The following is a 24925-nucleotide window of genomic DNA, read 5'->3' on the forward strand; positions in this document are numbered from 1 at the left end:
TTCGATTAGGAAACTTCCTGTGTAGTGAAAAGTGAAATAAATTTGGCTTCAGTTCTTCCAAAAAGCAAGTAAAAGTGGTTAGAAATTCACTCTTTGTTGAAAGGTTGATATGCATGCAGTCCCACGTACTAGTCATACACAAACAGTCAAATGATTGTACGAACATGTTTGTTAAGATTATTTTTTGAGACGGAAACAGGTGCCTTGACCAGGTTAAGCTTTTAAAGCTACAGTGCTCCGCCAATTTTTTTTTTTTTTTTTTTACTTTAAAGACAGCAATCACATTAACTTCATTCAGAAAAGTCAACCTTAGAACAAGCCGTCTCCATTGTCTCAAGAGGTAATTTGAAAATTGTGCTATTTCTTTTTGCGATGTAGGAATGCGTTTCTTCAATCTTTTGAGGGTAAATAAATAAAAAGTATATGGCCAATAAAATCAGCAGCTGATTAGAAGTTTAAAATTCTTCATATCATCCAATAAAGAAAGAACATGGGGTAGAGAATGCAGGCGGAAACCAGTGTCCATAATGTGTGAGAAAATAATGGTAAAAAAAACTGAAGGCAAAACCTCCATCATCATAGAATAGGTATAGAATATCTTCACTATTATGTGGGTGGTATTTGCCTCTCTTTTCACAATTAATCCAACCAGTTACCTGCATCTTGTACCATGTACATGTATAGCATATTTTCACAGCACTTTAGTAAATGGAAAAATGATGGATCCACTGTCCAGCTCAATACGCTAGCACATAGCTTATAGCACCTAGTAATTATTATAGATGTTAAGGTGTTTTTCATTTTTAACAGGTTTTAACTTGGTTAATATTAATGAAGTCACAAATGCATTATTTTGGGTTGTGGAGTTAGGCAGTGTGTCGTCAAATAGGGGTTTTAGTGTGATTTTGTAAATTAAATTCATACACCAATAAGCAAAGTAGTCAAAATGTTAAATGCTGCAACTGTTTATTCAGTTAATATATCAAAAACAAAAATGAAAAATCAAATGGGTAAAGATTAGTGATGACGAAAATTACCTATAAGTGAGTAAATGTAAAATATTTACTTCACTTTTGTATATATACTATGTATCACTGTTGGTATATTCGTCAGACAGACATGCATATCTGTACTGCCACTACCAATGGTATCCAACTTAAACCAAAGTTTATTTTGAACACCATTGACTTTAAGAATGATACCCACTAAAGATAAGAATTTGCATAGCTGAAAGAAAGGAACATTTAACATGAACCTATCGATATACCTTACCTTGATAAGCTATCATTCTTACTGATCTCCATCTTTTTACAATTGGGGCATTAGATTATTACCAAGCATTTTAGGTACTCATGCATATTGAGGTCAAAGTTTACAACCATATTTTCTTTAACATTAATGTGCTGTTTAGGATTAAAGATGTTATTATGATTAAGGTATATTAATCAACCCTAGAACATAATGGAATTTGTTATGACTGGGTTTACATTTAAAGGACGTTAGGCCCAGTATTAATTAAAACCAGTTTGGTGTCTAAAGCGACACTCAGTGAAGAGTAGAGATAGAGTATAGATGTTGTTAAGGTGATGTGAACATTCATAATTATAATTCAACAATGCCCCATATTAACATGCAATGTTAACAATTAACAATTTTAACAATTAATTAATTAACAATGCCCCATATTAACATGCAATGTTAAGTAACCAAACTATGTTGTCTTTATACATTATTTCTAATTGGCATAATTTCATCTTTTTTTTTTCTCTTAAAGTCTACGCTAAGTTTATAAATGCTACCAAAACCAAACAAACTTCTACATTGACTAGCAAATAGTTAACTACACAACTGAACTAGAAAACCACAATACTAGTCATATAAAAATAATTGTATTATACCACTTGCTTAAGTTTACAAAGATTATACAAATTAATATGAACAGGTGAATTGGCAAACCTACATTTGTTCTGACCCTCAAAAATAAAAATACTTAAATTATGCATAGCTTAAAAATAAACATTAATGAGATATTGTGCTATAAATGTTAACAGAACATTCAACCAAGTTAATGTAATGGTTACAGATATACTTTACTATAATTATAAGGATTTTATATAATTATTATATCAGAACCATAAGATGTGTTTTTAAATACCCATTTACCGGTTTTTATTGCATGTGTTCACACCTGTAGAAACTATAGCACCTAAAATGATAATCTTACATTAAAACATTTCAACATTATCTGACATTCAACAATGTTCTGTTTCATTATTGTTGTTTTCCAGTTTGTCTTTTAGACAATCACGCATAATGAACTTGTCGCACAAAAACATAGAAATACTTTTCTACTTATTAGTACAGGCAATATATTTTAGGCCAAGTAAACCACCATGTTTCCTTCTATATTTTAACCGCTTCGCTTTTCTTTCACAAAGATTCACATAGGCTTACATACTTGCTTTTAGCCCTTGGCCAGCCCTAGAACCCCACATTATCACATTGTTTGGATTTCAGCAGGATTTTTTGTGCTTGACATTGTGAAAAAAAGGGTGTTCCGAAAAGTATAAGGGGAAAAAGAAACATGGGGTTTTATGCCTATCAAAAAATTGAAATTAAAATTAAAAATAACATCTTCAAATAATACAATGTTTCCAAATTTATGCAATTCATTTTTCAATTAAAGCATTAAAGCAAAAGTCGCTTTTGATAATTGATAATTAGCTGAAATTGATGTGTATATTTATCAGTAAATTAGGATATAAGGCTTAAATTGTTTTTTTAAAATTGAGATTTTTTTAGTTGATACTTATGGCATTTGTTCAACTACTCGACAAAATCACATGCTTAAGTATAGCGAGGTACATAGGTAAAATAAATACAAATGGAGAAGTACCAAAAACATACGACAATTATTAAGGGTAAAAATATATATAGTTAATTAAATAATACTGAATAATGATAAATGCTTTTTTTTTCTTCTACCTGCAAGTTTGATAATTTTTCATTCATACTTCCTTTTGAATCAACCAAAACAAATTTTGGAATTCCATGGAAATACTTCAATATATTTATAATTCTCATTTCAAGAAATCTGATGTTTTACTATATCAAACTTTTCAATTAATCCGAATATAATGATAAAAACAAAGATTTGTGCTTGCATAAGATATTTTGCATACCTCAAAAGTTTTATTCTATTCAGATTTTGGAAATTATAACTACAAACAACACAGGAATTTGTGTAATTTGCATATATTTGTAATACAACTAATTAAACACATTACTTATTTGGTAAAAACCCTGTGTTATCTATTTACAAAAAATGTATACAAAGTTATGGGGTACACCGTCTAGGATAACTCCATTAAAAAGGAAGGATCCAGAAGACTTCTTTCAAACAATTTTCTCTTTTCTTTTTTTTTCTTTTTTTAAATATTTTTTTAGAATACAATTTGGATATTTGAACACGGCAATCTGCAGCATTCATTACAGAAACCAATAAATTCTTCTAAAAACGCAAGTTTTTAATGTTGAACAAAAGCAAAGCCTCTACACATCATCTCAAATAACATAGATCTTTTTGAAATTTTTAAATATTCTATCCCCCCTTTGTCTTGGCAAGACACCAGCAATAATGCATAAGATATAATACATTGTTGGTACAAAAACAAACAATTCCCCATCCCCTTTTGTTCGATTCTCGAATATTGTACTTATTTGCTTATTCTTTACCCGAACAAATTGTGACCAAAACCAATATTTATTCTTCAAATTTGTTTAAGTAGCATTCACTTTTTAATTTTATTATGTATTAATGCATTATTGTTTTAATTAATATGAGCACTCCTATTACACCAACATCTTTGTACATGTGGAAGCACGGTGCAAGTGGGAAGTAATTTTATAGATTTGTTTTGTCGTCGTACGTACATGTGCGTTCAGGTAACGTATGCTTATATACTGTGTCCCCTGAGATCATTAGCTGTATCTTAAATACAACGCTCCTCTTTTGTTGTCGATGCATAGCAAACCATTTGGGCTTGACCATTATTCATCATCATCATCGTCATCATCACAATTTGTTGGTGGAAACACTGTCATATATGTTATATGGCTATTATTGCTATATATTTTATTTATAAAATATTTTTATTTCTTTTACTTTTTTAAGTATGTAGGAAGTTACATTCTAGGATAATTACTGTTTAATAGAAACGTGAGAGGGTTTAGTGCTCCAAGGAAGATCATAAGGGTGCCGCAAAGGCTTATTGCTCTAGTGTTTTTATAATGTGAAGGAGGCCTAGGCTCATTAAACAGTCACTGTAATGGAGGCTTAGGCTCATTAAGCAGCCACCATATTGATGGAGGTCTAGGTTTATTAAGCAGTCATAGAAATTCATAGAGCTAAAATGATCATGCCACATATAGAGCAGTGTGTGTTTCACCATTCATGCTTTAATTAGAATTTATTTTTTGGGGAGGATGTTTTATGATGTAAATCACAAGCATGCCATTTGTATAGTATTAATATAAAAATGCACCGAGACCACCGATATTGTAGCTCCAGACGAGATTGACCGCAATTTAGATTATTTATGCTTTTAAACAAACCTATACATATTTGACAGTTCCAAATCACTTAATACCCATTTTGCAGTAAAGTATATACTTGCAACTTAGATAGTGTTAATTAAAGTGAATACTTTTTAGCCAACATAGAATGCAGGCCAGTGATGGTATAAAACATAACAAAATTATACCAAGCAAATTGTTTAGCATCAGTACATATATGACAAGTATTAGGAACTACAGCAAAATACAAGGTCCAAAGAAAGTAGTTCTAATAGTAATTTCACATTAGTGCATTGTAGATTTGTGAGCAACACTTTCATATTAAAGCAATTACAATCAATGTACCAATTAACATGTAAACTAAATACATTATTAATACAATTCATTTAATTGCTCGTTATTTCATGAGGTGGGAATGCATATTCATTAGTTGTGTATAGGTAGGTTACAATGGTAAAAAAACATGAGTTGGTAGTAAATAATTTTTTTGAGTATATAATTAGCAGAATTTTAGCCATATTTGAAGGAAAAATTAAAACAAATTTTTTTAAATCATCTGAAAATTGATTTGATTAATGAAATAATAACTGTGCAGAAAGGATTTCTCCTTGGGAGAGAACAATGTTATACATTCTTACCTCAGAAATACATACAACAAATACCTTTTCCATGCACAACAAGATATATTGAAATGAGTATCCTCATGCATCCCAAATCTTGTTGCATCAGACATGCATCAACAACAAAAAAAAAAAACCTCAACATAAATATAAATCTCATCCAATCTCCATATAACAATGTTGAAGGTAACACAGCCTCCTAGCAATAACAATAAAAGGCCAACAGAAGATTTTAATTTTTTATCAATACATTATTGTATGCAAGGCAACACAGATCTTTTTAATAACACTCAGGCTGTTCCACATCAACCTTGTTTTACAGAGCTCAATACTTAACGAAAACTGCCAACGCGGTTGAGCATCAAGTTTCATGAGAAAAGTTTTTGTCTATTTGACTCTAAAAACCTTCAAAGCTAACACAAAATAATGACTAGTATTATAAGGCAATGTCAGGTATGAATGACATTAAACATTTTTATTTTAGATATTAATAGAGCAAAATTAAACATGGAACAATAGTGTGTGCAACTAAAAAGGAGTAAAATCAAGACAAAACACAAGAGAAATGATTTTTAATGGAGAAAGCAAAGACCTACACACAAAAAATCCAACATCACCACCACTAGTAAACTAACAGATGTATTAATATCATTATTACTTAGCACAACATACGTGCAATATAAATTAGGAGTAAACTGGGTAAACTAGTAATGATCAGTTGGATTTTTGCTGCGTAGTTACAATTACTGGATGTAAATGCACCATAGACATACTAAATCTAAGTTGCTAAGTGAATGGTTTTACTGCTTCATGTTGGTCAAACTCGTACAATACCTTGGTTAATCCTTCCGCAGATAATTTGGCGGGCGTGGTTAGCATTTTGTTCCATAGTAAAATCTCTCGGGATTTCGAGATGCCTTGATACACACCAAATTAATATCAGCAATGACAGAAGTACGAGGAGGTGTGAAAAGTAGTAGGGTGGAGAGAAATAAGTCCACTCACGATTTTTTTGGCAGGCCTTGTACGCAACGCAACACATTATGAACGTGGAGAGGAGTACTTGTGTGCAGATGCTAAGTTAGTTACTACTAGTTGCCAGTGACAGCTGGGTTAATCCAAAATGGAAGAAAGAAAAAAGATTGGTATTAGTGACTATTCGTACCAGCATCTCAAGACGTACATTGAAAATGCATGCACAGAGGCAATAATAAAAGTGGGGAGTTTTTTTTTTTTTTTTAATTAACAAAATCAATAAAGTTAGAAATTTTGCAATTCATTTTTCAACAATTCTGGAATCACTTTTCACAATGATCAAATTTGTTTTATATCTACTTTTGGCAAGCGGAAATGACCGTGCTTGGCTGTCGCTTTCAGCCAAAGAAGTTTCCAACATTGATATAAACGAGTAATTTATATAAAATTGATTGGTCAATAATAGAATTTGACTGTAGAAACAAATTTTGATATTTTTTAAAGAAATGCACTATATAATTATATTCCTCGTTTTACAATTTAGGGGGTACAATGTAAAAAAATAAAATAATGAAAATGGCATATGAATGAAGCCTTTATTATATTTTTTAGCGAATGGCAGAAATTTCCTGCAGAGTTATTGCTTGAGCTTTTAAAACTAAGAAAATTAATGAGTAAAAGATCATTAACAAAACAATGACACATCAAGCTAATAAATCATGATAAAAAAAAATGGAAAAAATATGGCGTTATAAACTATCTTTTAAAAAATTGGGATTATCCGTGTTCAAGCGATAAGCTGGATTAGGATTAACAAATAGATTACTTTCACCAAGATCACTTGAAATACAGAATTAAAATTATAATAAACAAAAAAGTCGGGACATGCAAATATTTGATGGATATGCGGGAATACAATGCATAATTTGTGCATTTGGATGCCAACCGGCCAAGCACAAGTTCACCATATTCACTTGCCCAGTAGATAATGTTAGTGATTCATGAAGTTAGTTACTTAAACTCATTGAACTAAGTTAGTCATAATGATTCATACATAAAATACACAGACAATTAAGATCACAATAAAATGGGAAAAACACCTTAGCACCTTTACGGTGAACTACGATTACAAGTAAGTAATTTGAGGTGATATGTTAAGATTTTACCACATGAAACTAAAAGAAGCATTCCTACGTACTTAAAGAAACGACAGACACGGGAGATCTTGTGCTACTGTTTATTGCGATAAAAAATCCTTTGAAAGTACAAAATATAGCCTTTATTTGCATAAAAAAACTTAAGTTTCAGAAAGGCCTATCTAAAGCTACTACTAATATTGCAGAAGTCAAAGCTAAAATTTCTATAAACTGCTACCACGTGACTATTTAGGTACAGTATGGCATTTACTTCACCCACCATATCTAAGAAAAACAATTTTCCTCCCTCCATGCCTGATAAAAACACACAAATTGCATATTACCACAATAACAATTATAACATAGGATTTCATACTTAAATTTTCACAATGAATAATGCAATATGCTTCCAAATAAGGCAATGTAATTAACTCGGACAGATTCAACATCATTAATGCTTGCTCATCCTCAAATAATTAAATCTGGAAGCTCTTTTAATACAACAGCATCAGTACCTAAATATACATAAAAATTTCCTTAAAATTCCGTCTTAGCAAGCAAATATCTTAATTGAATTGAATTCATATGGATAATAAACTATTTAAAACTAAGTTACACCCACTGACACAAAATGCACGACAGCTCTTCCTTGCCTTAAAATGGAAACAGAATTTTAAAATTTTATTACACGACAAAGAGCTTAATTTACATTCAAAATCACCGTAATACTGGCTCATAAATTTTTTAATAGTTTTTCTACATTTAAGCCTAAATTCATTTAACTATTCTACCCGAAGAATACCGTATAATATGTGTATAAAAATTTAAATATCACAGTGCGGCACAGTTTCTTTGTACATAAATGTTAAAAAAACAAAAACAAATGTGCAAATGGTGCAATTATTTTTAACAAAATTAATCTATCTAATTTGCATAAGCTTATCATTCATATCAATTGCATAATTATCAAGATCCATTCAATCTTAACAAAATCCCATTGTGGACAAAAAAAATATTCCAGAGAGGAAACAAACATTTATACTGGCTCTAGGGTGGTGGACAATTATGCTATAAATCATCTTTAGGTATTAATTATGTTATGATTTAGTAGGAGAATGAAAACAACTAATTGATTTATTTTTCCATATTATGAACTACAGGTTTTCAATTTGTTAACATGTTCTTTTATCAAGGTGGTTGTTTTGAATTAGTAGGTTAATCGTATAATTTTATTGCATTTATTTCTCTCCTGTTTTCATTGCAATTTGTTACACTGGAATAAATATATTTAGGGAATTGATGAATTCCTGAATTATCAATTTGGAATTACAGTAATTGAATTAGAATTAAGTTATTTACAATCAGGGCAAAGCATCGAGTTGGAATCATTTTTGATAATGAGTTGTTCAACTGGAGATGGTTAATAAACTTTGCTCAGGATATTTAGACCCACATCGAATTGAAACATTTTACTTAAAGTGTGTTAATGCTTCAATTAAAAAGGGTTAAAAGGAAGGTATATTCTAAACAAAAATACAAAAAACAACATTTTTGGAATGATCTATTAATTCTCCCTTTTTTGGTAAATTTGTAAACATACAAGAGACCCTACACACTACCCTGTACATGTACATCAATTAAAAAGCAACCAATTGGGAAGACAGTTTTAAAGGATGCGCCAAGCATTAACTTGCATCATAATGCACTATCATCCATTCTGATCTATAATAATGCTGTTTTGCCATTCTAATGTGGAATAAACCCTAGCTAAGAATATTTTATATACCTTTATAGTTTCAAGGAAAAGCTAAATTTATGGCAGTTTTATGTCCTCCAGCTCAAATGCATCTTCACATACTTAAGTCTAATCCTTTCTCTCTTTACAATTAATAACACTAATCAGTTCCATGAGTAATGATGGTACCATGCATACTTATTTTTCGGGTATATGTTTGTTGAGCGTTTACCTTATTCCCTTCGTCCAGAAGTAAGCATATGTCCAAGAAATAAACAAAAACATGTGTTGACGGACAGGACAATAGCAGAACATCGAAGGAATCAAAACATTTAACATGTACGAGAACATACAGTGACAGAACTCAAGGAGAAAAAGAGGGGGAAGAGATAGAAAGAAAAACAGACAGACAGACCTGCTCTACTTCATATAGCATTGAAAGGTGTAAAACCCAAATAAGGAATGATCTTATTCAGCTGACTAAGAAAGGCCACATTGGCTTCAAAAATGGGAATTTCTAAAAATCACCTTAAAATCTCCAGATTGATATCATTAACAATTTGAAGCAAAAAACCATAAAATAAAATAAATCAATTAACATTGTAATAGCATAACAAATACATTTTGACCAAAAAAATGGAGAAGAGTACCTTGAGTAAAAAAAAAAAAAAACATCAAACAAAACAACAAAACTGTTGGAATAAAAACTAGGAATTCTGGAGAGAAAAAAAATAATTCAAACTAACCTCGTGGATCAAGGACCCTTTGATAAGGGTGGTCCCTGATTGTAGGAGCTCTTCTCATTTTGGGGGCAGCACCTAAAGGTGGCCAAGTAACATGGTTAGTTGAAAACATTTTACAAATTATTGTATAAACAAAACAAAATTATCTTTTTTTTTAACATTGCACCTAATTCCACACTTTGCATGAGCATTAGAAAATTGGCTGGCATAAATAAAAAATTAAAATGCAACATTTCTAGAATGATCACCAATGGCAAGAAATTTTGTTACTAAGGTTCTGTTACTTGTTAAATGGTAACTTGTTGCACTTAGGTAAATACATAATTGTGTGCATTTAGTGCATACATTTCAGACTTGGCAATGAAAATATGGAATGCTCAAAGATATTCAGTCTCTGAAGAAAAATTCCTTGTTAAAAAAAATCTGCCATATGTAAATGCCTACGATTTTCTAATGCTCTCTATAAGTTGCTTCTTCCTACCAATTTATTTCATCCACAATTATTTTAAATGGCACGGAGGAAGACAGAATTCTTGCACCCATCAATAACTGTTCAATAGCAAAACATTCTTTACAACTGTAAACATTTACTTTGAAAAATTAGTTATAAATCTTGGTGCCTCACTACAAACATAGTTTGTTTTGATATATAATTGAGGTAGTGTGCATATTATGTATCTGAGCTGAAGTTGGTTTTTCATTAGCTATCGGCAAACTGATTTCGGGAGTGCTACATACTCCCCACAAGTAAAGGAAAGTGCATTTTAGCTGTTGATATAAGAAGAATGCACATGGATTAAGATAATGTAAAAACAAAAAAAAAATTAGCACCTTAGGCATGAGTCTGCTAACTCTAATACAGTGCACAGTTGAGTCATTAAATCAGTTTAAGCTCATGAATTATTCATTATTCAACTGTATCACATGACTTACTTCTCCTAGGTCTTTCAACTCTATTCATTCAGCTCATTTATAATTCAAAATTCATTCAAAATATAGTCCTTAGCCAATTTATGAGTACTTGAAATCTGCATCATCACACATTTTGTTTTTTTATTTCTTAACGACGTAGCTGTTTTGAGAAACACATACCAATTGCACTGTCGATACCAACGCCTGGATAGTCGATAATAGGAACGGCATAGTGGTAGGCCCCACCATCCATTGGAATATACGTGACACCGCTTGGAGAGCCTTCTGTTGGTGGCGGGGTCACTAATGTTGGGGGAATGGCACCATTCGTAAGTAACGTTGGACGTTGTAGCCCTGCTGAATACATAGCCTGAGCTTGTGTGATATACGCTGGGGGCGCCATTGAAGAATGATTTGGGGGCCTGATGGTGGCAGCATGTTGGAGAGTAGGAGCAGCCTGTCTGAAAACTGAAAAAGCAATTAAATGTACATTAATGCAAGTTATTCGTTTCTAAAATTGTTGTTGGAATGACGTCTCTCTGGCAATTACCCACTGGGGTGTTAATATCTTCACGCCAGTTCAAAATCAGATCGTATTTCATGCTTTAAAAAGTTCATTTCGTTCCTTGACAGGTTTCTAGCTTCCTGGGAATAGGAATGATCTCAACTGCATTTGCATCAATTCAAAAACAGTGCAGCACAAGCAACTAGTATGAGTAGGAAGTTGATCCTAATAGGATAGAATATGCATATGTGAGTCATATTTAGGAAGCTCAAGTTGCTTATCAATGAAAAAATGAACCAAGCTTCCAAATGTATCACAATCAATTTTAAAGGGCTAAGAAATCTCTCTGCAAAGCTATATGCTAAAAATAAAAACCCAGAGGAAAAAACAAAAAATCTTGATAAATACTTGCGATAATGTGATTATTAATATTTGAGACTGCAGTGTAAGGAGATAACGGACAATGAACCCATAATTATTTAATGTATTTGCAGCTTTTTAGTTTCTTTTATTATCATAATCGGATGCTCTAGGGTATGTTAAAAGTACAGTGAAAATAGATTTACAAGTGTTAAGTAATGATTGAATATTGAATTCTAGGCCATCAACATCTTACAGATGCAACTATAAACTACAACACAATTCAAAGCTGCTTTTTTAAAATATTGCATCTTCTTACTATTTAATTTAATATGCCGATTTTTCAAATTTTACCAAATTGGCTCGTTTAATAAAAATTATGGATTATTGTCAGATGCGATTTTAAATGAGAAATGGAGCAGAATTTCTAATCACATATTTTTAATAATCTTTCTGCTTAATAATGATTTTGTGCAGTTTAAGATTGAGATGTTGCAATGTTATTTTTTTTCTTTCCACTGCATATGCTTATAAAAAAAATTAGTTTATCAGTGCTATTAATCTGCCGTATCAATTCTGCTGTAAGTTTTGGTAATTTTTCCTTCCCTCATATAGAAATATATTTTCTATCATATTCATTATATGTGGACCCAACTGAACTTTCATTTCATGGGTATATATTGGTTTCCCAATTGTTAAATTATTATTAATGATTAGGACGGTATCTGTAAAATATCAAACCATTCCATATAGATAACATGCAATTTTCAACACTAACTATATGACATCTTACGGCACATCAGGTCATCATGAAATACGACGACCCAAAACTTATGCAAATCTTACTCGATAGTGTTTGGGTAAATAACATGGCTCAGTTATGCGCAGAACCATTGCAATTGTATTTCTATGTAAAATGTTTTTAAAAATGACTATGAATAATAAATACACTGAATAAAACTGGGTAAATAAAAAGTAAACTAACTTGTTGGCTGTTGCATCGTTGGTGGTTGTGGTGGTTTTTGTCCACCTTCTCTGTATGTTCCATTGATTATTGCAAGTTCGGCTAGTTGACGTTTTTTCAACTCATCTTCACCATCAGCCTAAGAAGAAACAGTTAAGAGAACATAAATAATATTGACACTACTCATAAGCTCTCACTATATTAGAGTGTCAAATAATGAATTAATAATTTCCACAAAAATAATTTGTTTTTGATCCATAGCAAAGCCAAGTCTATCAAACATAATCCCTGTTCAATTTAACATTTAAAACAATAAAGGTCATGGGATAGCCTCAAATATATAAAAAAAATCACACTATATTATATATAAACATTAACGGAAACCAAAAAATGAGACGCTAGATTTGGTTTTGTTTATTCAGTGGAAAAATACACACAATGACTTAATTATACTATAGTAGGTGATCCTCATTACATACTACAGCATAGACCTATTAATTACTTAGGTATGGTAATGTAAACACTTTTCTTGGAATTATATATATTTAAACTACATACAACATTAATTAATTCAAATAGTTTTCCAAATACAGTTGAACCTGCTGAAGGCATTGAAAACTCTTCGATTTAAATAAAATACGACTTACAGATTGTTAATGGAAACAACAATTTGGCATGTAAAATAAGATCGATTATTATTATTATTATTATTATTATTATTATTATTATTATTATAATTATTATTAAAGTTAGGCGAAGTCGACTTAGGCAAGTTTAACTGCTGTAGAATCGCTCCTTTGGGATACTCCTTTAAGGAGACTTTTTAACATCCCTTTAAGAAAGGGTTCTACTGCAATTATTTAAAAATCAAACTAATTGACTGACCTCCACCTTTAATCATGCTACTCTAATAATTCAATTTCATGACGATCATGAATAAAATAATCATAAGAGATGAGCTTGTATGGCGTCTGCTCCATACTGTACAACATGTACATGAATCTTTTGCTAAGATATAAAAATGACAGTCTGTCATACTAATATTACTAAAATCAAAACATCATGGATTCTTAATTAGTTGCCAGTTATTCATTTGAAAGTATGGTGTTTAATACTAATATGAAAATGTATAATAAATGAACATGGAATTTATGGCCAAGTGCATTTTGCACTAGCCTGGCTCCTAAGTGACTGGTTCAGTTACTAATGGTGTCAAGTTCATATAACCCACTTGACTTGAGGTTATTACATTTCCCAGCTGGTAAAATTTAAATAGGCTCAGAATGACTTATTTAATACAAAGTTGAGCATTATATTATGGGCTGCTATGGTTGTAATCTAGTAACTAGCACACAAATTCCTAATCTGAAAATGACAAAGATTTCAGGTTGAACAGTTCCTGTATTCTATTATGTCCTTTGATCCATTGGACCATGGAAGAAAGGGCTTCTGTTTGACTACAACAAAACAAGTATTTAAAATTCTGAATCAAGCATGATGCTTTGCCAGTGAATGCGGTTTCTGACAAATATTTCTTGAAAGAGGAATAACCTAGAACGAAACACTGGTATTTATGCTTCCTCATAAATAATTCATGAGTCGCATTTCAATATAATTTAAGCTTTTGTTACAACATAAAACATAGATTAAAATAAGGACATTATTTCTTTCTTTTTTTATAAACCTTTGTGAAATTTAATAACCTTGAGTGTGAGTATCAACAATAGCACTAACAATGAATTGGGACTAAATAGCCTCTTGAAAGCCAATCAATTCAAGTAATTAAAAATCTGGAGAAATTTGACAGCCCTGTGTAATTGCATAGCAAAATTTAACTTTGAATAAGTTGTCAGAATTTTCAAATGCAAGATGGTCATTAAACGCTATCAATAATAATAATTCCAATTAATGTTCGAGATCCTGCATAATTATTTCCTCAACATTTGGAGAAATGCGACCATTTCCTGGCAATATTTACTATCGATAATAATAGAGAAATGAGTTGCAGGTATTATTAGGAATGCTGCATATTTTAAATTCCTTTACATGACAAAATGAGTACAGATCTGTTAATTATGCGATTACCTCTATGGTTAGCAAAATGGTTATTACAAAAATTATAATATTGTAGGCCTACACCTTGTATCATTACTAACCTGCTTGTGAATATAGGGAAAATACTATAGCACTACTAACATTCTATTTAATTACATGCTATAAATATAAATAAGGAGTTACTATCACAACAAATCCGCAGTTGATTAGCATTCCAAATATATACTTCAAATGTTTATTTTGGAATGAAACATTTAGGAAGCAACACAATCCCACATAAATCAACTGACAGCAGACTCAACGCATAAATTAGCATATAATTAAAATATTTTAAGAGGGAATTGTTTTGAACGTTCAGGATTGATTTAGTTTGATTGTTTCAGTCACAACGAACGGATGATTCATTTGTATTTCCTCATCTACTGTGTAGCAATTCTTCAATATATCCAGGAAGGACCAACCATATTTTCTCTTTACTTTGTATATAACGATGGTCACAACAGACACACTATTACATATCTTTGCCTATACCAAGACTACTGTAGCAACTTATTTCCTGAAAAGAATTTCTTGTTAAATATCTGGGAGAATATTTTGGAGTCTTGCCTCATGATGAAAGTGAAAAAAAACATATGTGTGTGTGTGTGTTGGGGGGGGGGGGGGGGGGGGGGGGGGGCAGGTAACAGTGCCAAAATCTGATGCAGGAGGGGACAAGACAATTATAATTATTTTCTCCATTTGTTTTGCCAATCATTATTTGTGATTTCTGAATGATTGATACAACTACAAGTTACAATTGCTGCTTGCAATTCATTGATTTCAGGCATAGGAAATTGACGGAATTCATGTTGGCCAAGTCATTGATTGACTGGTTCATATCTTGTATTGATTTACAAACTATACTGTGCAGAAAGCATCGCATGGAAGAAGATATTTTACAAACATCATTTAAGGAAAGTGCAAACAGAATACATTTTAATTTAAGCTTCATGCATTGGCAATGTGAAGGCAGTATTCAAAGCCTTGCAAATAAAGACGTGTTCAGCATTATTGGCTTAACTAGGGTAAAAGGACAAGGAAGCTTTATGCCCAGATGTCCACATCAAAACAACAACAAAGTATCATTAGCTTTTATTTCTGAAAGCAGCACTTTAAAAAAATAAATAAATAAAATAGTACAGAATTTCAAACGTGTTCCAATTAAGCAAGGGGCAGATTGCTATTATAAAACTATTTTATTCGACATTTAACATTTCCTGATGAAGTATGATGATATTAATATGAAAAAACACATAGTAAACCCACCTAAATAACACATTCAGAACATACTACTTAACGTGTGCACTTAGGAGCGCAACTATAAGATAAATACTTTACGCATGTCCACAGTAACGCATGCACAATTTTCAGATGTGCAATTATGCGTGCACATAGGCAATCAAGCGGGAGAAAGAAAGGTGTGAAAAACAGTGGCCCTGCTTAAATTATCACCCAAGGTGCTAGGAAAGGTTTCCAGAAAAGTCAGGGTAATAAAAAGACATATTAAAGTCAATAAAATGTACAGGGATGATTACATATCTGCTAATATCATCAAACTTATCCTCCCTATTGTAGGATAAAACAGAATTACAACTTGGTCTGGTCTTAGCGTGCAAACAAAATCTATGCAACTAAAACAAATTTCTATTAATATCGTTCATAAAATGTAAATGCATCGCATAATAGCCACTTGTTTGAAATTGAAGTAGGCGATTGTACTGTTGTACCAAACTCAGAATTTTGTCATTGATGTAATTAATGGACTCTCATCACCATTATAATTGACTATCTCTCAAGGACGACACCGGGTCAACTGAAGTGGAGGATTCAACTCCAATTTATTTCCAATAAGAAAAATGATAGACAATAACGAACATGATATGCTGTGTATCGCAGGGGATCCATAGAATTCACCGCTATTATCAATGGTCATAGTGTTAACAAGATAACATTGTCTCTCAATACGGAGCATAAATTTTACTCAACAAAATTTTATCCAACACAACAATAGATGAAAAATTAGAAGTAAAATAATCAGATTTCTTGCTGGCAACCTTATAAATTCAATTTCTAAGAAAGACATTCTTATATTTATGATAACCAAGCATTAGACAAGCAAAATGATTAGAAACAATGTTGAGGGTCTACAATAGTTTCTCTAGCTAATAGTAATTTAGTGTTTATTTGTTGTCTTCCTACCAGGTCAATTCACATTCTCTTTACCGTAGGTGCCATTTGAGAAGGAAGCATGATAAGAGATTGGTGTTGATGTGTAAATAATTGAAGCGTGCTTCTTAATACTCTAGTCTGTACCATCCTAATTGAGCACAATAAATTAACTTCCTTGTTAAGATTAAATGTAAACTATGCACCCAACTATTTTTTAAAAATGCAAGAATGTTTATATTTTTAAGAAATTGTGGCTTAAAAATTGGTGAATTTTGAAAATTTAGAAAAACATATAGCAAAGATTCAAATTGAATGCTGACAAAATTAGGGTGAGGCTCAGAATCAATCCTTTCTTTTGACCTATTATTTGGCCTTTTGTAGTGTAAATATATTTCCTACACCTGTGTAGTAGACCCCTAAAATTCAATTAGAACATATGACATAAAATTTTGCATCTGTAACTAAAAATAGAAAAAATGTTGATTATTTTCTATATTTTAAAAAAATGTTATGTTATTGCTCAACAATTTGCAGATAAATTGAAAAATGCAATGTTGCCTTAAAATGACTATGCCCAAATTTGGAAAAGGAATTCTTTCGCTATTGCCTTGGGCTTAAGCAAGACAGCTGTAAGGATATTTTCTAGGTCATTGTGATAGATCCTATTAATGAGTTTATAATTGCTCTAAAATTAAGGGAAGTAAATCAGTTATTAGCCTACATAACAGTTATTTCATACAGAGCAGCTATATTAATATTGTTTATTACATACATGATGGCGATTCAATAGATTAGAGTAGAACCAGACTGGCTATTATTAAAAATAAAGGATAATTTCATTATTTGCTTTAATAAAAAAAGTGATGACAAAAGCAAAACATCATTGCTTTGATACAACAACTTGATTATAAAATAAACCAATAACCTAATAAAACTCCTTTATAAAATTGGAGATAAAAGTTTGCGCAAGACACTATTAAATGAATTATATAATATTAAAGGTTATTGGAAGTTCAATCTGCAACACTCGCATCAAACCATAAAAAAAACCATGCAGACTTGAATGAACCTTTACAGGAAAAGTTTGAGACTAAGGAAATGCTTTTAACACATTTTAACAGGTTAAAATCAAGGAACAACAACCCATTTACAACTTTGTTTTGCTGTAATTCCCTCCCACATCCTTTCATATATTGTGTCAATCTCATTTTTTTTTTGTGAAGAATGACTTCCACAAGAATACAACTATTTGATATTTGTTTAAAAATTTCTATTCACATCCAACAGCAGAAAGCCTATTAAGAGAAATCATTAATTACATCAACATATTTGTTTGTATTGGTTTGATTATAAAAAAAGTACAATAAATAAGATTCAAATGTATAGATGTCAAATAGAATATGTTAGAAAGCGAACTACCAACCATAGGAATTCATTCAAGCACAATATGAATAAGGAATGTTTACTTTCAAAGATAAAGTTTATTGTTACTACTACATTCATGTTATTACGAGAAATCATTAATTGCATCAACATATTTGTTTGTATTGGTTTGATTATAAAGAAGTACAATAAATAAGATTCAAAAGTATAGATGTCAAATAGAATATGTTAGAAAGCGAACTACCAACCATAGGAATTCATTCAAGCACAATATGTTTAAGGAATGTTTACTTTCAAAGATAAAGTTTATTGTTACAGTACTACATTCATGTACGTATTATGTATTTAGTGTGATAAGACAAACTTACATGTTATTGAGATTTGTTATTGTTTGCTTTGCAGCAGGCCTATTCATTGTGTTTTGATGAATGTTTGCGGTATACTACTAGGTAAATGGTACTTTTGCTAATATTACCACGCAAACATTCAAATAATATTCTATTAATACGTTATTCTATATTTTATACCACCATATCAGGAAAAACAAATTGCTGTATGTTTTTTTCACACAAAGTATTCTCATTTTGACTTATAAATTTTATACAGTAGTGCAGTATCTAGAAAGAGGTTTTCAAAACCAAAGTTTCTTCAAAAATGAGACAAAAACAATTAACCATGCCTTACAAATTATGCTAGTCAGAGTTCATGTTTTGTGGTGCTATAGGCCTAGAGACTCTATTTTTTAACGGCTTAGCGTAGTTGAAAGTTTAGCCATTAGGATTGCCACTTATGGACATCGTCTGGAGGCAGAAGAAAAATGGTACGAATGTATTTTTCTTACACTTACAGCACCAATGACATATTTCTACTAGCATGTAGGGCGAGTTCAATTATAAAGTAATGGGGCTACATGTACTAAATATAGGCCTCCTAAAGTACGCAAGATAAAACTACATCTAATGACAATGATAATATGCATATTGTGAAGGTTAGACCTTTCTTTAATTCAGAGGAATAATAAACAACCCACACACAGGGCATCATCAAATTTAGTTTTTTCTAAACTCTAGGTTAATTGTAAACTCACCTGATACATGGTGAGTCATTAGCCACTAATTTATGACTAACTTTGAGAAAGGTTTTTCATTTTAATTAATAAATTAACAATCTCATAATTTATCCTACTAATGACAACTTGTGTTTTATAACTATATGATTATATTATATTTAATATTGATATGTATTTAATATATATTTTTCTCTTTGAAATTAAAATCAGGATCTTGTCTAGTCATTGATCAATACCTAGCAATATTACATCAGATAATGTGATGAATTTTACCCGTTCTTCATCGAGGCAAGTTATTAAAAAATAATAAACCAATCTTTTTGAGTTCAGCAACATGATTTATCTCTGTCCCCTTGAGTTTTCATATGGAGATGTTGAATTAAGAGGAAGGCCTCACTTTTTTTTTTTCTTTTGCAGATTATAGCCTTCTTTCGCTTGACTTACTTTCTACCTTAAATATCATCTATAATTAATGATTGATTGAGTAATTCAATCAAGTGAAGATGAGATTGAAGACATATTCCCAAGGTAAGATAGTTATTGAAAAGAAAACACTGGTGTGAACACAATTCTTTGTTTTTTTTTTACTTCTTAGCTAAAAAATTCTTACTATAAGAAGACTTCCCTAAATTTTGTTACCTGTATGCAAAATTTAAATTACAAATCTGAGTGAATCTTGACTTTTACCACCTGATAATCACACTTTATTGAAGCCTATACATAAAGGTTACTAAAGAAAAGTTGTGCTTACTATACTATCTCTCTAGGGATTGACAGAAATGCAATTCAGAGCCTATGACAGTATTCTTGATCTAGTTTAAAAAATTCCTTTATAAAAAGAGATCTGATACTGTGATAGTTTTATGAGCATGGAAATATTTATTATTTCACTAGCAAACAGGTATAATAGCTTTTGGGCTGCTTAGCTATTCTGCAATTGCTAAGAAAAGAAGCCATTAAAATACATTGTAGCTGAAGTTTCTTCAAGGACTGAACTTCTGTAGAGCAGAATTTGCATAACAGAAGGCCAAAGCAATGAGGTAAAGTCCAAATAGGTATGAAAACATAAAAACAGGTTTCAAGGTTGTAAATTGGACACTTTCAATAGAGATTACTTCAGCAGTCAAATTCAATCTGTGATGTTCTATTATTCTATCAGATTTATTAAAGAAAATAGCAAAATAGCTATAGTAGCTCCATGAAACAAGTAATTTCAAACTAAGTTTTTATTCTATATTGCCATTTGAATTTTATATTCATATTTTTCATGGATTAATTTTAAAAATAAATTTATGTTGGCTAATGCAAGACCTACATCTGATATTAACCTATAAATATACACATACTTGCAAGGTGTCATTTTCATATAATGCTAAGCATATTTCCTTAAGAGCAAGCCTGCTTAAAGTTGGCTTTACACTTCATGTTACTCTAGAAAGTGCTTTTCTTCAAAGTTTTTTAGAAGGATTGGTAACTGTTATTGGCTATTTCCCCTTACTAATTTAACAGGAAGTAGTTAAAGCACAGGTCCATAGCCACTCAAGGTTGTCCCAGAATAATGGAATAAGCATGTGCTTTGTTTTCCTGGGGTTGCAAGAACTTACACTGGATAACACTGTGATAAAACAGGTTTGATTATAGCTTTCTGATCTTTTGATCTAACAGAATAAATTTCAACCTTGCCTACAGCCTTTTACTTTTGATGGGTTAAAGAATCTTCTTAAATACCTACACAAAATTTTATTATTTTGAAGTACAATGGGCCAAGCAAATTTCATGGCAGGTAAAATGAGCCATTATAAACAGGTTTGACCAGATAATGCCAAATATTTTTGCATCACTACTCACCCTTGAATTTTGACCAGCTAAAAAAAAAATCAACAATGACTAAGAAATGCCTTTTATAGTGTTATCTTATTCTAAAGTTGTTCAAATCTCAAGTAGACCTACTAAGTAATTTTAAATTTAAGACAATGGCAACAAAACATGATACTGTATTGAACAAATATTATACAATAAATAGGTTGGTTAAGGGATTTTAAATAATTATTTTTGTGAATTTCATAAATTATATAACTTTAATTGGTTCAATCATTGAAACCATTCTGTAGGTTGAACTAATAGCTAATATCGAGTCTGAAATGTTCTTATTTCTCTTAAGCCTACCTCACACACCATAACTTACACATTTTTAAAATGCTGAGTCAAGTAAGCACCATAATATTTTGAAGATGTACTGATGTATGAAAAAAAAATACTTTATTTCTTTCCTAGCATCTTGGTTTGTCACCATCTATGATTAATTTGTGCATTTTCAACATCTTCTACAGTATGACAATTTATTAAAATCACAGCAATTAATAATTTGGCAACATGGTCAAACATTTACTACTTGATAGAGTTGACAACTAGCCAAGAACATTAATTAATTAAAAGAAGACTTCACAGACAAGCCTGTATTTAGTGTACACTGTAGAGTCCAGAAAGACCATCTTAGCCTGCATTGAAATGCTTATAGATAGTTAATTACACATTGGCTTTAAATTTTAAACCCTATCAAGGTGAAACTGATGACAATTGAATGGTAGATATTACAGAATATTATTGTTGGGTTGTTTTACTACAGAATGGCAGTGTCTACTTTATGAACTTGGAAGACTGTCCCTAACTAGATAAGCAGGATTTCCTACAACTACAGAGCTGATCCATGCCACAACTACTTTGGCTTTGTGTTCATTTGCCTATATGATATTTTCCGCATGACAACATAATAGTAAACTATAACTATTGAAATTTTCTCTCACAAAAACCAAGTTTACCACTGGTATTTTCATGGTACACTATATCATACTACCACTATATATCATTATGATTTTTTTAATGTCTTGTGAAATTACAGAATGCGATCTTGGAAAGAACAATTTCGATCTTTTTAAGATCTATGTTTCCTGCTACTACTACTACTGTATAATATTTTGGTACGGTTATATTTTTACTAATGTACTATTGAGATATTACTATGGCACTATTATACTATAGTAGCTTTGGAAACTACCATTTTAATGTATTGTTATATTACTATGTTACTCTATACAATATTACTAAGTGTATTGTCATGATAGCACTACTATTAGGCCTACACACCTGAATTATGAACATATGTTTCTTGGGAAGACAAAACAAAAATGTGAAAAAAACTAATCATATTTTGGAATTTTGCAGAAATTAACTTGAGCTTAGGTTGGTTGTAATAATTTTTTTTTAAAAGTAATTTGAACATTATGTAATAATATATCTGAATGGAATAATCAATAATTTGGTATAAAGGCAAATGATGATTAAAAATGCATATTTAAAAGCCTATACTGCAGCAGCCTTAGTGCAGTGAAGAGTACACATACATAATACAGTCAAGTATTAGACATATCCCTTGAGTAAACTTCTCCAGAAAGTTTGACCCAGCTTGCTCTATCTTACCCTTTCATGTGCGAGGAAAATCACTCAAGCTTGAGATATAGATTTTTTTTTTCTGTAGAGCTGAGTGCCAAGACAGCAGGATGCCATAAGCGGTTTATCAGTTGAAACAAAGAATTCTCGGCAAGATTGACATTTAAGAATCAGGGTAAAAATTACAATCATGGGTAGTAATTTAATCAACTCATGAAAAGGTAATCTAAATATCTGCAGGTAACCCACATACTGAATAGTGTAAAGTAAATAATAAAGGTTTGTGGAAATTCTATATAACTAGCTTGGTTGTTATTATTATTCTATTATTTCGTTTGTAGGTAATGATACATATTGATCATTACTTGTGAATAATAAGTCATACTGAATAATTAGAATCTATGAACATGTTCAACACTTTACACATTCTGCTGACTTTAACCGATATAGATCGCTCTAAATATTTATTTAGTATGTAGGTCAAGAAAACAAGAATCACCTAATTTGATTTCAATTTCTGGACTGTTCAATCTCAAACACACTGAATAGATTCAACGCATGGTGTATTTGAATATCTACATAGAATCGTAAGGCAAACATGTCTGTTAGACCATCGCATCGTAAATATAATTCAAATTGCAATGCATATATTTGCAGCTCTATGGAATTGTCTCAATGCACGTTTTCATAACTATCGGGTGTGAATGTTTGAAAAAATGTTTTCTCCTAACATTAAATATTTATGTCAAATGATCCATTTATCAAAATTCATATTCAAAAAATGTGTTACTTGGAAATAAGAATGAACCTTATTGATTTGCTGAACATATGATACAAATGAAACAGTATGTATTATCAATACTGAAAATTATATAGGGCTGATGTAAAGTAATGCTTTGGTGCTTAAGAAAAACAAAATAAAAACATGGCGGACTATTCAAATATAAATATTTTACAGAACTTCCGAAGAAATTAACTTATTATGGTAATAAAAATAAAATAAACCAATCATCTGAAATAGCTTTGTTTCCTTGTTCACGATCCTGCATTGAATTCTGTAGGTCAGTATCAAATCCTCAATTTACACCGAGTAAATAAATAAATATAATAATTGACTTACTGTTGGAACCAAAAGTTTCTTAATTTCTTCGACTGCTCGTTTGAGACGGACCTTCGCTCTGTCTTGGCTGTCTTCAACTGTTATCAGAACATGTAGCTCTTCACTTAAGTGTTCCCAATTTGGCTTACCCCTATTTTGATCTTCCTGTAAGTACAATATTAAAAAGTTTATCATATTTAATATATTTTTATCTTTAACCACTCATACAGCTTCAGCAAAGAAAATAAAAATAAACAAGAACAATTTTTTTGCAATAGAGAAAAATTAATTAAACACACGAATGTTTAACAATATTCACTGGCTAAATCAAATTACTTTTAGCACAGATTTACCAAACATAGTACTATTGGGTTAGGCTCATATTGCAATCAGTGGGTAGGCCTATCCAGAGGTGACGGAACTAGGGGGTGCTGTGTTATGGAGAGTAATGTGTGACCGGAAATGGTCTGCAGTCAGTTGGTTGTTACCATGCGCCAGTGACGTTGGAATATATAGTACAGCAATATGAAACCATTATGCCTGATGAATGAAATTCAGAGTTTGTCGGGTAGAGAAATTATTATTTCACATTTTAAGTGCTCCCTAAATTCATAAGTGTAAGCTAAATTACGGTGATTAATTCAATTAGCGAAGATATGGAGACAATTATTTTTTCGAATCCCTCTTTCCAAGAGGGGATGCAAATGCTTTGTGAAAATGAGTACGCTGTGGTACTCATTTTCACAAAGAAATACACACAACTGGTTAGCTATCAATTATGTCTATGTTACATGAACACCTGGGAAGGAAGGTGCAATCACGTTGTTACCTAGCAAACGTCTGTACTGTATGGGGGAGGGGCTGCTGATGTACTGTGTAGCGGGGGACGATGAGGCATAAGACTAGGCCTAGGCCTAACTAAGACTGTGGAATTATATGCGATAGAGAGTACACTTTCGGAAGAAATAAATTCAAATAAAAAAAAAAAATAACTAAGAATAATTCATTTGCAGAGGTACCTTGTTTAAGTATTATACAATGCTAACAATGCGGCTCTTGTAGCCCTGGCTTATGACGTATGCATGCTAACTAATGTGAGTGTGACGTCACCAAAAAATGAATATTTTCTATTATAACCA

At 31.3% G+C, this 24925-nt stretch overlaps 1 protein-coding gene across 1 annotated transcript in view; it reads right to left on the reverse strand.

The window, feature by feature from the left end:
• Positions 1-244: 244 nt before the first annotated feature.
• LOC117124228 (protein quaking-B-like) overlaps positions 245-24925 on the reverse strand; it is a 45676-nt gene continuing 20995 nt past the window's right edge. Inside the window, exons 4-8 of the mRNA XM_033270376.1 lie at positions 23808-23951; positions 12547-12664; positions 10877-11164; positions 9788-9859; positions 245-6303 (exon numbers count right to left, since the gene is read on the reverse strand). Coding sequence (XP_033126267.1) covers positions 6287-6303; positions 9788-9859; positions 10877-11164; positions 12547-12664; positions 23808-23951 — 639 coding nt within the window. The 3' untranslated portion in view covers positions 245-6286. The remainder of the gene's footprint in view (positions 6304-9787; positions 9860-10876; positions 11165-12546; positions 12665-23807; positions 23952-24925) is intronic.

This window comes from Anneissia japonica, unplaced genomic scaffold, assembly GCF_011630105.1.
Source record: "Anneissia japonica isolate Jap-2015-1 unplaced genomic scaffold, ASM1163010v1 scaffold287716_len795978_cov209, whole genome shotgun sequence".
Lineage (NCBI taxonomy): Eukaryota > Metazoa > Echinodermata > Crinoidea > Comatulida > Comatulidae > Anneissia > Anneissia japonica.